The sequence below is a fragment of the Dendropsophus ebraccatus genome, chromosome 1 (assembly GCF_027789765.1).
Source record: "Dendropsophus ebraccatus isolate aDenEbr1 chromosome 1, aDenEbr1.pat, whole genome shotgun sequence".
Lineage (NCBI taxonomy): Eukaryota > Metazoa > Chordata > Amphibia > Anura > Hylidae > Dendropsophus > Dendropsophus ebraccatus.
In genome coordinates, this window is record NC_091454.1 from 80,852,423 (window position 1) to 80,867,612 (window position 15,190).

At 39.9% G+C, this 15,190-nt stretch overlaps 1 protein-coding gene across 5 annotated transcripts in view; it reads right to left on the minus strand.

Annotated features, from left to right (window-relative positions):
• Positions 1–15,190, minus strand: part of LOC138774771 (uncharacterized) — a 90,434-nt gene that overhangs the window by 55,185 nt on the left and 20,059 nt on the right. For 4 of the 5 annotated variants that reach the window (XM_069955695.1, XM_069955701.1, XM_069955693.1 and 1 more), the window contains exons 4-6: positions 10,240–10,399; positions 4,186–4,292; positions 364–491 (exon numbers count right to left, since the gene is read on the minus strand). In XM_069955695.1, the coding sequence (XP_069811796.1) occupies positions 364–491; positions 4,186–4,292; positions 10,240–10,399 (395 nt within the window). The remainder of the gene's footprint in view (positions 1–363; positions 492–4,185; positions 4,293–10,239; positions 10,400–15,190) is intronic. The other variant, XM_069955711.1, reaches the window with a different exon arrangement.

Sequence of the window (15,190 nt, forward strand, 5' to 3'; positions counted from 1 at the left end):
CGCAAATCGGCATAAACGGCTGTGAGTAATATAAAACTTACGTAGTGTGAACATAGCCTTACAAACTAAAAGTTGTAAACATAACAGGTCAAGTAATGGCATTCTGCAGTCTTCTATTACTTGAGCTGAAATTGTCAGGTTGTAATGTGCATAGTATCTCTGCATACAAGTCTGTAAAGGCGTAAGGTATGAATATAGACTGTAATACACTTATCACATCTTACTGTAGAATGCATGTAAATAAACCAGCTTTGCACACAGTGTTTCCCAAGATCTGCTGTCAGTGCTGTCAGCAACTCCAGCCTGCCATGAATGTAGCATGTGTTTCTTGTCATGTCAATAGGGCCCCTATAATGTATTTACCTGTCATCCAAGATAACTTGTATGGCAAATGTTTGTGGAAGAAAATAGTTAACCAGAGAGCATATGACACTACAATGCACCAAATCTTTTAGCTTGGATATTTTTGGAATAGTGTCTTTAGACGCCTCCTAAGAAGAAAAAATAAATGTGTGTTAAGTGTGATCTCTAATCTAAAAGCTGTATTCTTTATGTACAGTGCATACTTACCCTACACATGTCCATAAAAACCCTCCTTTTCAGGTGTAACATTTAGTAGAGATTAAGAACCAGTGTCACAGTGCTGGTGCTGGCTTATCTCTCTGAGAACAAAGGGATTGGGCAGTGAAAATACAACACGTCCAACCCCTATTTTCACTGACATTATTCTTCAGTGAAGACTGGGCTTCCCCATACACTGGTGGCTGAACCTGCCTCCAGGGGCGAGTTCGGTTAACTGTAGTATAAAGTGTAGGCTCCATTACACACAGTTTTTGAAGCCTAGTTTAAGACTTTTTTCATTTGGGCCTTTAACCCCTAGACGACCCAGGACGTAGAGTTACGTCATGGAAGTCTGTCACCAGACGACCCTGGACGTAACTGTACGTCCTGGGTGGTTCTCCCGCTATGAAGCGCGCTCCGGAGCGGAGCGTGCTTCATAGGAGGTGGGGGCCGGCTGCAGTGAGCAGCCGGGACCTCACTGGTAATGACACGCTGCAGCGATCGCGCAGTCCCCTGTCACTTACCGATCGGGACCCCCGCAGTGTGACTGCGGGGGTCCCGATCGTTGAAGCGGACCGCCAGAGGTCTCTCACCTGCCTCCGTGCGGTCCGATCGGCGATCTGCTACACTGAGCCTGCACAGGCAGGCTCAATGAGCAGATCGCCGATAACACTGATCAATGCTATGCCTATGGCATAGCATTGTACAGTGTGAGCAATCAAACTAGTGTATGTAAAGGTCCCCCAAAGGGACTTAAAAAAGAAAGTTCAAAACACTATTACACTACCCCAAAACCCCTCCCCCAATAAAAGTTGAAATAACCCCCCCTATCCTATTATATAAATAAAACATATAAAAATAAATAAATAGATAAATATATAATATACCGTAGCATGCGTAATTGTCCGATCATTCCGAAAAGAGGGGAAAAAGTGCGCGGATTACCGATTTTATGTTACATTATGTATTAAAAAAAATCTATAAAAAGTGATCAAAACGTCCGCTCTTCACAAATATGGTATTAATAAAAACTAGAGATCATGGTGGAAAAAATGACACCCCATACAGCCCCGTAGGTGAAAAAATAAAACCGTTATAAGCGTCACAATAGGCCCATTTTATTAATAATTAATTGTCAAAAAAAAGGATTTCATAAAAAAAAATATATATAACATTAGATAATCTGTGTAACCTGCATATGGTTGTGTTCGGACTGACCTATAGAGTAATAGTATTATGTCGCTTTTACCGTATAGTGCATTACGTAGACACAGGAACCCCCCAAATGTTACCATATTGCAGTCTTTTTTACGATTTCACCTATTTATATTTTCATAAAAAATATATTTGGGATTCAATCATACATGTTATGGTAAAATGAATGACGCCATTACAAAGTACAACTATTCCTGTAAAAAACAAGCACTTACATGGCCCTGTGGATAGAAAACTGAAAGTGCTAGAGCTCTTAGAAGGGGAGGAGGGAAAAACGAAAACACTAAGATCAAAATTTGCGCGGTCCACTGGGTCATTTTGGGCCTGGTCCTCAAAGGGTTAAACCTTTAAAAAAAAAAAAAGCTCTTATTTTTTTTTTATGTTTTTTAGCTATTTTATTGTCTCTTGGCAAAATGGAACCTGCCTACTTGTTTAGAACAGCCCTTAGTAGATGGAGGCAAAAATAAGGATTTTTTTTAGCACATAATTCTCCCAAAAGAAGTCCCTAGCACTTTTATTTTAACTGTTTATTCCATAACAGTCAAAGAGAAAAAGAGACCGGCACTACCTGTAAATATGAACTATGGTGGGTAAGTCAGATGTGATGGGGTACTCACTCTCGTATATGAAGTAGGTAATCACGATCAAAGAAAAAAGAAAAATCAAGAGGGCACTCATACAGTAGAAGCACAGGAGTTGTGCAAAACAGCTATAATTCTTCAGTTCATCTTGTACCAGGTGCCCCCGCCAGCCACGCGGCAGACATGCTTATGTGAACAAGACAAGAAACAAAGATATTACATGATGAGTGCCCTCTTTATTTTTCTTTTTTTCTAGTGTTCTAGTTGTAAATGTAAAATTAAACGAATTCAAGTAAATTAAAATGATAGAAAAACACAAGTTTCCCGTTGAATTTCATAGGGGAAAAAACCCAGACAGCTGTTTCTCCATTAATTTTAATATAGCACGTTATTAGATTCAAAATAGTTTGCATCCTCAGAGTTGATGATGGAAAAGAAAAACAGACAGTACTTATATCAATGGTGTAGCTACCCTAAAGGCAGACCATGCTACTGCTACAGGGTCCATGCACTAAGAGGGGCCCGTAGGTCCCTTGGCCTTTAACTGTGAGCGTTGTTAATAAAGCCATACAGGAATTATAGGGCACTGCACAGTTTTTTGTGATGGGGTCCCATGAATCTTGGCTACTTCCCTGATTTATATACAACGTACAATAAAAGCAATTGGCACATACATTGTTTTAATTAAATATGTAATACTCTTGCATATTACTCACAAATTGAATGTTAACATCTGCGCAAAAGCCCGCACATCAACGGGTCACATGACAAGCAAAGTCATTGTGAGATAACGGGAAGCCTGCTTATCTGCAGATCACATGATCCGTATTAGTGGACACATTGCCTAAAAACGGTGTAATTCAAACTTTGAATTTACACAATTTTTACAGTGTGTACATTGACAGCTGTTTTTTAAGAATACATTACTAGATTAAAGTAATCCTTCACTTTTATACTTATTTTCTGGCAACTTTTTTTTATGTATTTTACAGTAAGTGAACCCAGTCTAATGAGATTATTTTAGAATGTTACATTGAAAAGTTATGTGGAAGAGTACAGCGCCTATAAAGCTATGATGGTTTGACATTTATTCAACATTGTTTTCTATCTACATATTATAGTGAAGGTTAAGATAATAAAAATTTTTATACATTTGCTTAACATATTATTAACTGTTATTTTTTAATATAGGAAATATAGATCTATCACCGATTACTTAACCACTCTATGTGCTTTCTTCATCGTCATTGTTTTCTGTCTACAAAATAAAATCTGTTCTGTGTGCCAAAGCTGAGGTTATTTATAGAAGCCACTGAGTTTAACACAATTTCAATTCAGTGCATTTGATTTTCATGCATGGCTAAATGTCTTCATTTGCCTGCAGGCGGAGCTGAGAGCACTATGCCCCTAAACAGAAATTAATATTGATGAGTCCTCAAATTATTGTACACTTTATAAAAAATTAGCATTTTAAACCATTACAACGATTTTTTTTTTAATTTTTAGAAGAGAAATATATTAATATATTTTATAACCAAAATAGGTGGAAATTAAATGCATCATAAACACAATGCCAATGACTCAACAAAGTATATATATATATATATATATATATATATATGTGTGTGTGTGTGTGTATATGTACAGTATATATATATATATATATATATATATATATATATAATTATTATTATTATTTATTTATTTTAATCCCTCGCTCAAACTGAGAGATAAGTTTGTAAAGTAAGTAAAACCAAGTCACATGGGTTTAAAGACTGGAAGAGAAGTTCCAGCTGCTACATAACTGAAAATATAACAGTTGTAATACCTTTAAAAATACATTCACTATTTGCAGGACACACTGCTCAGGGCTTGGATAACCTCTACATCCTTCTTTCAGGATGTTTTTCTTGTAACTTAGAGCAAGTTCATGATCTACAAGAAAAATATATACAATTCTGTGATATTCTTTGCAAATGAACAGTATACTAGTATAGCAGGGAGGAGAGGACGATAGAGGAACAATTAAGTAATGAAAACTAATTCTTTACTTCTTATAAAAAAATATATATACATGTGTTTCTGTCAAATGTTTACTTTGTTTTTCTTGTCAACAAATAAACTAAAATTTTTACATAAATCTTCATGCCTTGTCATTCCTATATTCTGTACTTTCTGAATATTGCCTGACCCATGACAGTGGGCAATAGCTTGCTACCCCAAAAGGTACTATAGGAATAATTTTGATATAAGTTGTCCTGAGAGGGAAGATAATTGGTCATACCAAACTAAGGTGGTTAAACCAGATTCTAAAATTACCCCTCGGATGTTGTCCCATACAGAACCAGACTATTTTATTCCTTGCCTGTTTTTACATACAAACTGACAGAGGACGTCAAGCACACAAAAAGTTCTGGAGTATAGGGATGATAAGATGTGTCGACTTAAAATTGAAGTTTGTTCATTTAGGCTATGTTCACACTACGTAAAAGTACGGCCGTTGTTGCCGATGGCAACAACGGCCGTACTCTTACAGCGGTGGAACAATGCCTGTTGTTCTATGGGATCCCGGCCAGGATCCAGGGGGACTTCTAGTTAAAGTAAAAAAAAAAAGTAAAAATGTTTTTTTATTAATAAAAAATCCCCTCCCCTCCAAGTCACCCCCCTTTCCCATTTTATAAATATAAATAAATAAACAAATAAACAAACATATTTGGTATTGTCACATGCGTAATTGCCCAAACTATTAAATTATCACATTCCTGATCAAACAAGGTACCAATAGAAAGCACAGATCATGGCACAAAAAATTACACCTCACATAGCCCCATAGACCAAAAAATAAAAGCATTATAGGGATGGGAATAGAGCAATTTTAAACACATTTAGTATTTTTTAAAAAGGTTTTCATTTTTTAAAAGCTAACAAATAAAATAAAAGTCATACAAGTTACATATCATTGTAATCATACTGATGTGAGGAACATAGATAACATGCCATTTTTACCATAGAGTGAATAGCGTAAACACGAAACTCACTGAAATTAAACAAATTCCTTTTTTTTTTTTTTTCAATTTGTCAGCGCAAATTATTTTTTTCCGGTTTCGCTTACTTTTTATGGGGAAATAAAGTCTGTCAATGCAAGGTACAATTGGTGTTGAAAAAAATAAGGGCTTATGTGGGTCTCTAGGTGAAAAAATGCAAGTGCTATTGCCTTTTAAAAGTGGAAAAAGCAAAAGCACAAAAAACGAAAATTGGCTTTGACCTTAAGGGGTTAATAATATAATTAGCAAAAGTTTATAATATAATCAACTATGCATGCTTACCTGAAGACAATACTTTTTGCTACACAACAATTCAGTCAGTATAATGTCACTGTGTGGTTATAGAGGTTTGGGTGCTGTGTGAAAGGAGAGCTGATCATACAATGCGAGCAACCCCAGGATTCTTGGCAACTAAATGTGGATGTGCACACTTCCTGTATTTTTTTGTGTGTGTTTTTTGTGTTTGTGTGTTTTTGTCTTTAACAGACAAGAGACCAAGTTTTAGCAGGAAAGGAGCATGGACCGCAGTTTTGATCTCAGCCATATGTATAACATTGATTTCTCTTTTTCATCTATACTTTTGGCTTGGGACACATCATAGAATACCATAGCTTTAAGTACCATTTCTATGCCGACAACACTCAAATCTACATGTCAACTCTCTACTATCCAGGATCCCACATTATTTATCTGCTAGATCTTCCTTCTTCTCCTCCCACTTTGTAAACCCAACATGGACAAAACCGAATTAATCATCTTTTTCCATCTCGCTCCATCTCCCTATCTTATCATCAATGGCTACACTCTGCCTCCTATACTTTGAGTCCGCTGTCTAGGGTCTTGCAATTTAACCCCCACATTCAGACCCTGATCACCTAATTTTTAGAATCTCCGCTTTTCTCAATTCTGACTCTGTTACTTGCTATAATTATATCTATTGAAACTTGGACTATTACAACATCCTCCTCTCGGGCCTTCCATCTAACACCTTTGCACCCTTCCGGTCTATCCTCAACTCTACTGCCTGACTAATCGACCTTTCCCCTTTCTCTGCCTCTCTCCTCTGACAGTTCCTTCACTGACTCCCAATTCCCAACTTACTCAGTTTAAATTGCTAACCATGATGTACAAGGTCGTCCACAACCTGTTCCCTCTGTGTATCTCTGACTTGATATCTAACTACCGTCACTCATGCAACCTCCGATCCTCCATTGACCTCCATTTATGTTCCCCAAAAAATTCAATACCCCCCCACCAAAATTGCGCCACAAAAAAACAACCCCTTATAAAGCTCTTATAAGGTAATAATGAAAAATATGAAGAAAACAGTTTAGCCCAAATTGGCTTGATCAGTAATAAATGAATCCCACCACTATCCATGTCTCTTTAACGCCTAGCTGCAACAGTCGGTTATAGTATGTCCTTGTAGGAGGTTAGTTTCAGCACAAGGATGTACTATAACTGACCTGCTTCAGATGCTCACTGTGTACACAAACAGTGACCGGGAACCGTGTAACTGCCTCTGGATCCCCAAAGGGGGTCCAGCATGAGCAATTGCTGGCATTGGTGGAACGGTAACGGTAATTGGTATGGTAAAAAATACATAGGATTACAATTGAAATCTCTGCAAAGGAAATGCAAATTTGAACTTTTCACTCTCACATTGCAGTTTTTCCTGTGAAATGCCCAAAGGGTTAAAAAAAACTGTATGAATGTAAATTTGAATACTTAAAAGGGTGAAGATTTCAAAATGGGGTAAATTATGGGGGTTTCTAGTATACAGGCCTCTAGAATATGCTCCAAAACTGAACTGGTTCCTAAAGAATTTCTCAGTTTGAAATTTTCATAAAAAATTAGAAAATTGATACTAAACATTTACGGCCTCTAACATGCTCTAAAGTAAAAGCATGTGTCACCAAATTCTGTTAATATAAAGTAGACATGTTATAGATATGAATTAATAAATCATTAATGTAGTATTACTATTTTCCTTATTGGCAGAGACTTTCAAATGTAGAGAAATGCTATTTTCTTAAAATTTTTCAAAACATTTTGGAATTTTTCACAAATTCTAAAGCTATAAACCCAAATTTACCACTAACATAAAGTAGAATCTGGGAATCACAAGGATCGGTAAAAGCAGTACAAAGTTATTGATGATTAAAGTGACACATGTCATATTTGAAAAATTTGGCCATGTCATAAATGCCAAAACTGGCTGTGTCCCCTAAGGGTCAATATTATCCTAGTTGTTCTATTCTAGTATTGGAGAATCAGCCTAAGGGTATGTGCACACTACGGAATTGCGACAGAAAACCCATCGCAGACTCTGCAGCTCGCACCCACTCGCAAACTCTGGCGGCTGCACGCGTCTCTGCCCATGTCATAGACTCCACGGATTCCACCGTCCGTCCAAAGAATTAACCTGTCCGCAAGCATGTGCGAGCTGTGAAATCTGCAATGGGTTTTCCGTTGCGATTCCATAGTATCCACGTACCCTTAGTTTGATAAGTTACTCAGCCATAAATAAATCCAATACCGTAATGGATATGTTAAACATTTTTCTCAGGTATTTTTCTTTTAGAATCAGAATAAAACACAGACATTACAGAAAAGATTTATCACTGAATTTCACTTATTACAAATAAGCTAGGCACCATGGAGAGAAAACACAGGGGAGATCTCAGAGCTGCATCTTTCCAGCAATATCTGTCAATAAAACATTACATACTGACAGGATTTATATAATAAATATGCAGTTCTGTTAAATTGAGGGAAACAAGTAGTTTTGCGCCAAATTTAAAGCCTAATAGAACTATTAAAGGGGTACTCTGGCAAAAAAATAATGTTTTAAAATACAGTAAACTGGTGTCAGAAGGTTATACAGATTTGTAAATTACTTCTATTTAAATATATCAATTAATCCAGTATGCATGTCCCACAGGAAGTTGTGTATTCTTTCCTGTCTGATGTCTGACACTGTGTTCTTTGCTGCCACCTCTGTCCGTGACAGGAACTGTCAGGAGGAGAGGAGGTTTTCTCTAGGGTTTTGCTCCTGCTCATGGACAGAGGTGGCAGCAGAGAGCACTGTGTCAGACTGGAAAGAATACATCACTTCCTGCAGGGCATACAGCAGTAGGTAAGTACTGGAAGACTTGCATTTTTTTTAAATAGAAGTAATTAACAAATCTGAATAACTTTTCTAACACCAGTTGAATTGAAAACTATTCTCTTTTGGCAGAGTAATCCTTATTAGTAAATTTTTCCACTTATTTCAAATTTTAAAATCCACATCCTAAGTCATGTTTTATGAACATAACAATTACAAGCTGTTACACCTTTTTTTGTTACACCGTTTTCATGATCTCTGCTTTCTGTCAATGAACAAAAACATCTTTGTATACATTTAAAGCCCAAAAAGAATGTGTTATTCACTTTAAGAATAAGCATTTACATTGTTTATATTGTATCAAAGGTCTTCTTAAAAGCACATTATAGGGATTTGTATTCTATATATGAAAAAAAAATACTTTCAAATACTGTTTTCTAATATTAGGAACGATTCTAAGACCTGTGGATATTCTACATTGCAATCGTTAGTGTCAAGAACTTGTTAGGCTGCATGACCCTATCTCTAGAGTCAAGTGTTAGTGATAATATTCTAAGGGCCCTATTCCACGGGACGGATTATCGTTAAATCTTTCGGAACGAATCGATAATCGTTTGGTTGAATAGCAGTTAACGATTAAACGACGAACGAGAAATCATTGATCGCTTAATGAGACCTGGACCTATTTTTATTGTTGCTCCTTCGTACATCATTCGCAAGTTGTTCGGTGTAATAAAAACATGAGGTCCGGCCTAGGGCGAAAAATATAAAAAAAAATTTGGGAAAGCCCCCCCCCCAAACACCTCGTATATTAAGACCTTCATACTCTATAAAACCGGCACACTGCTCTCTGGCACATGGCGCTCGCAGCGGCAGCCTCCACTTCCGATTGGTGACCACGCGGTCTCAAGCGAAGACAAGGTTCGGCCTACGGTGAAAAATATAAAAATGTGTATATTGAGACTACCATGCTCTATAAAACCCGCACACCACTCGCTGGCACGTCTCTGCCCTCTTCCCTCGGGACACCACAGCACAAAAGGATCTGTAGCTATAGCTAGGGAAATCTGTATTAGGGTCGTTCACATGTACAGGATCCGCAGCAGATTCAAAGCAAATCTACAGCTTCAAATCTGCTGTGGATCCTCTTAAAAAAAACGACAGCTGCACTGGCTTTCCTGCGCCACTGCCGTATCTATGGGCAACATTTTAAGTGAATGTACCTGATTTTACAATCACTTTAATAGCACTGAGCCCCAGGGAAATGCACTGTTGATCTGCTGTGTGCCACAGTACTGCTTAAGGGGTTATCCAGCGCTAAAAAAACATGGCCACTTTTCCCCCTACTGTTGTCTCCAGTTCAGGTGCAGTTTGCAATTAAGCTCCATTTACTTTAATGGAACTGAGTTTCAAAACCACACCCAAACTGGAGACAACAGTAGGGGGAAAATGGCCATGTTTTTGTAGCGCTGGATAACCCCTTTAATGGTTTACTGGTGGGATGAAGGAGAGGGCAGGATTTATAGCACAGAACCATTGTGGCCATAGGGCACCGCAGACCCTTGCCATGCCTATTTGACTCTTGTCTGTATCCTTATATTGCATAGTCATAATACTTTTTCAGGTGATGGATTCACTGTAATGAATAGTGCACCCTTAATAATAAAAAAGTTCATGATTGTAAAGCAATTCATCATCAGTAATCAGTGATGCAATGGGAGAACATAACCTGGGAAGGCCGTCACCACTGTTGATTCTTCAGTTGAATGTTTTGCTTCCAAACTTGGCTGTTGAGTTCTATTGGATAATGCATCTAAACTAGCAAGCAGGGAAGATATGGACCTTAATTCTGGTTGTTCCTTTACAGCAGGCTGAATTTCAGGTCTCCACTGAAATGATAGTGACATTTTTAATTAATAATATGTTTTTCCACTGTTTAAAGCGTAAAAGAGACCACATGCCTCTGACTGAGGCTAGGTTCTCACACAGAAAAATAAAGCAAAATACGGCTGTAAAATAAGGGGAAAAAAATAGTTTTTTTTTTGTTATGCAATAATACGCTACGTTGTAGTGTATAGAGAAATAGCTGTCTGTGCACATATTGGCCCACATTTACTAAAACCGTCTAAGTGCAAACTAAGGCCGCGTTCACATACTGTATTTTGACAATAAACAATGGCCGTTGTTACATTGATTACATGAAAGTGTAGGGAACAACATCCTGTATACACTACGGCCATTGTTCTCTGCGGCTGCAAAAAATAATTGACAGGTCTATTTTGAATGGCTGCCGTTCGATGAACAGCGGCCATACAAAATAGCCTGTGCTCACAGTGTAAAGTATGGCTCCCGACTGTACTTTACACTGTGGTCTACGGCCAACTGGAGGGCGGGCACACCAAAATGTGCCCTCATTCCAATTAAAATCGAGTGATTTTCATCCGGCCGATACTGTAGTATTGGCCGGATGAACATGTCAAACAGCGCCCATTGTTTTACACGGAATTGTCAAACAACGGCCGCTGTTCTTATAGCACCTGAACATGGCCTTAGACTAGACAATCTTTAAATGTGCCAGATGTATCAGGCTGTTTGATAAATCTGTTGCACTTAAAGACTGTCTACTTTTTTGGTGCAAAGTTTACACCATCTATTACTTGCCTTAAAGGGGTACTCCGGGCAAAAAAATCTTTTTACTTATGTCATTACATAAGGAAAGTTATACAAATCTCTAATATACACTTATTATGGGAAATGCACATATAGTGCTATTTCCCTCAATATAGTAGATCAGGCAGGCTCACTTCCTCTAAAAAATCATGACGTCACGTCTCAAGCCGTATGTTCCGGCAGGGTCCAGCAGGGGGCACGCTATATGTAGAAGAACAGAAGTCCCAAACTACTAGTGACCACAGTTCTACAGGTTTACAGCAGTGCTTTTTTCTAATGATGCTGTTACAGTAGCTGTATTAGGCTGTTTGTTTGGTGCAGGGGTGCGTACCTCTGCTCTGATGTTAACGCAGATCCAACGCGCCTGGTGGATGTACTTGAGGCCCCGTTCTCAGAGAAGAATTAGGCCGCAGGCGGGATTGGTGGTCGGGACCCCCGAATTTTATCTCCTGTGCAGGAGCGCTCACCCCTCTGCATCCCCGGTAACATCAAAGCAGAAGTACGCACCCCGACACCAGCCCTAAGGAGGAGAGAGAGATAGAGGGGCCCGGAAGAACACCCAGCAGCAGCGTCCCTGCACGGAGATGTGCCACGGTGGTGAAGCAGGACAGGGGAAGCAGAGAGGGACGTGCAGGGACACCGCTGCTGGGTGATCTTCCTGGCCCCTTATGGCTACAGTTTCTACAGGTCTACAGGAGGAGAGCCAGACCCGGGCACGGCTGCTGTCTCTTACCTGCCGGCGCTGACAGATAATGACACCGAGCGCTGCCGCCTCTCTGCACCCTCAGGACGGAGCGGTCATTACCGAGCAGTCAGCTTCTCCAGCAGCAGCAGCAGCTCAGGGACATGGGAAATGGCACCTAAGCTCCCTGCTCATTCCTTGCAGGGACGCCGCTGCAGCGCTCTGTGTCATTATCTGTCAGGATGCAGAGGGGTGAGCGCTCCTGCACAGGAGATAAAATTCGGGGATCCCGACCACCAATCCCGCCTGCGGCCTAATTCTTCTCTGAGACCGGGGCCTCAAAAACATCCACCAGGCGCGTCGGATCTGCGGTAACATCAGAGCAGAGGTACGCACCCCTGCACCAAAACGAACAGCCTAATACAGCTGCTGTAACAGCATCATTAGAACAAAGCACTGCTGTAAACCTGTAGAACTGTGGTCACTAGTAGTTTGGGACTTCTGTTCTTCTACATATAGTGCGCCCCCTGCTGGACCCTGCCGGAACATACGGCTTGAGACGTGACGTCATGATTTTTTAGAGGAAGTGAGCCTGCCTGATCTACTATATTGAGGGAAATAGCACTATATGTGCATTTCCCATAATAAGTGTATATTAGAGATTTGTATAACTTTCCTTATATAATGACATATTTAAAAAAATGTTTTGCCCGGAGTACCCCTTTAAAGCCTACCAGAATTTTTTGCCAGATTCAGGTGTATTTTTTGGTGCAGAATAGACCACGCACCATTTTTGCATAAAACCCTGCCTCTTTTTTGTACCAGGAGGAAAAGTATCTGAAAGTGGTGGGAAAGTGTCTAAAATGCAAAATAAATGTGGAGAAACGTCCTGTGTGCCACTTTTTCAGCTAAAATTCTGTCTAAAACACATTAGTAAATCTGGGCCATTGTTTTTTTTATTTATGAACATATTTTGCCTTTATTTTGTGTATGAACCTAGTCTTAGTACACCAGGCTAATAACATTTCAAGGCTGTTCATTAATTGTACATTCATATATACGTTTTTATACTTGGTGCTGAGAGCCAATACAAGACAAGAGTGGTGTTGATTGTGGAAGAAAGCAGTCATGTTTTTCTAATGTCATACAACATGTGCTTCGAAGGGGATAGTGCAGTGTGCATTATGATTCTTTATGTTTTCTTAAAGGAATTATTCTCTTACTTTCCTTTTTACACTCCATTCCAATTTTTGCCTTTTAAGGTATATTTCAGGCTGTATTTTGTCCTCTTGTCAGGTCCTCATAACAACCAAAACCAGGAGTGGATTGAAAACACAGAAAGGATCTGTTCACACAATGTTGAAACTGAGTGGATGGCCGTCATATAATGGTAAATAACTGCCATTATTTCAATATAACAGCCGTTGTTTTAAAATAACAGCAAATATTTGCCATTAAATGGCGGCCATCTGTGTTTTCAATCCACTCCTTGTTTTGGTTGCTATACAGCCTCAAATATACAGCCTCAAATATACATAGTGTGAACCCAGCCTAAGGGTGCGTTCACTCATACAGGATCTGCAGCAGATTTGATGGCGCAGATTTGAATCTGCAGCAGATCCGCAGCAGATTTGATAGCCCAGAGTTGCTTTGCATTGAATCTGGGCCATCAAATCTGCTGCAGAACCTGTACGTGTGAACGCACCCTAGAGTGTGTTCACACGTACAGGATATGCAGCAGATTTGATGGCCCAGATTAGAGTCAAAGCAAATCTGCAACTTCAAATCAGCGCCATCAAATCTGCTGCAGATCCTGTACATGTGAACGCACCCTAAGGGTAAATTCACACGGGTGGATCAGCCGGGAGTCTCATGCACGAAATCCGCAGCTAATCCGCAATACACGTATTATTTTTCTTATTATTAATACATGTATTGCGGATTAGCTGCGGATTTCGTGCGTGAGACTCCCGGCGGATCCGCCTGTGTGAATTTACACTTGGAGTGCGTTCACACATACAGGAGCTGCAGCAGATCTGCATAAGATTTGTATCTGCAGCAGATTCGCAGCAGATTTCATGGTTAAGATTGGATTTGCCTTAAATCTGCAACTTCAAATTTGCGCCATTAAATCTGCTGCAGATCCTGTAGCTGTGAACGCACCCTATGGGTACACACACACACCGTATACCCAGCAGATACGCAGCAGATCTGCAGCAGATTTGATGTTGCAGATTTGATGCTGTGTTCAGTTATTTAGATCTAATCTGCTGCGTATCTGCTGCGTATCGCAGCAGAAAATACGCTACGATGCGGTGTGTGTGTTTTTGTGCCCTAAGGGTGCTAACACAAACGACCGATGCACAGCAGATCAGCAGCAGATCTGCTGCAGATTTGATGGTGCAGATTTGATGCTGTGTTCAGTTATTTACATCAAATCTGCTGCGTATCCGCAGCAGAAAATTCACTGCGATATGTTGTGTGTGAAGCTACCCTTTGGCTATGTTAACACACTGTATAAGACCTTGACCTGGCCCGATCACCGATAGGCCGGTCTCAGAAAAAATCATCCCGGCCGGTACTGCAGTACCGGCTAGATGATCTTTAGCGCCGCTGAGTTCTGATGTGGGCGCATCCGTGCATGCCCGCATCAGAATTCTCCAGTGCACACAATGAAGCGTGCGGCCGGATCCGCACGCTTCATAGTGTGCACTGACAGGGTTTTCTGTGGACGGTATTCATTGCATAGCAGCTGCAGAAAACTAACATGTGAGATTCTCGTGGTGCTGCTGGAGATCCCGGCCAGAGTGTATACTATGGGGGAGATTTATGAAAGCTGCCCACAACAACCAATCATTTATGAAAGCTGCCCACAACAACCAATCATAGCTCCTCTTTATTCTACCAGAGCTGAAAGCTGAGCTGTGATTGGTTGCTGTGGGCAGTTTACACCAGGTGTATATTTACACCCTTTCATAAATCTCCCCCTATGTGTGTACACTCCGGCCGGGATTCCCTCAGCCTTCATCACAACGTAAGTTCCGTACTAATTCCGGCCGTTGCAATAACGGCTCTGATTACCGCGGAACTTACATTGTTTGAACATGGCCTAAGGGTGGATTCACATGTATCAGGATTATGTATGTACAGTGGATTTCATGCTGCCAGTTACTCTCAGTGAAATCCGCTGCAATACTTATTCCTATTAAAGTCTATGGCACTTCATTCCCATAGCAGCTGCGAGAATATCATGTTGTAGACTTGTAAAAGTTAACTACTTAGCTCTTGACACCATGCTTACCTGTCTGCTGCCAGTGATTGGCTGAGC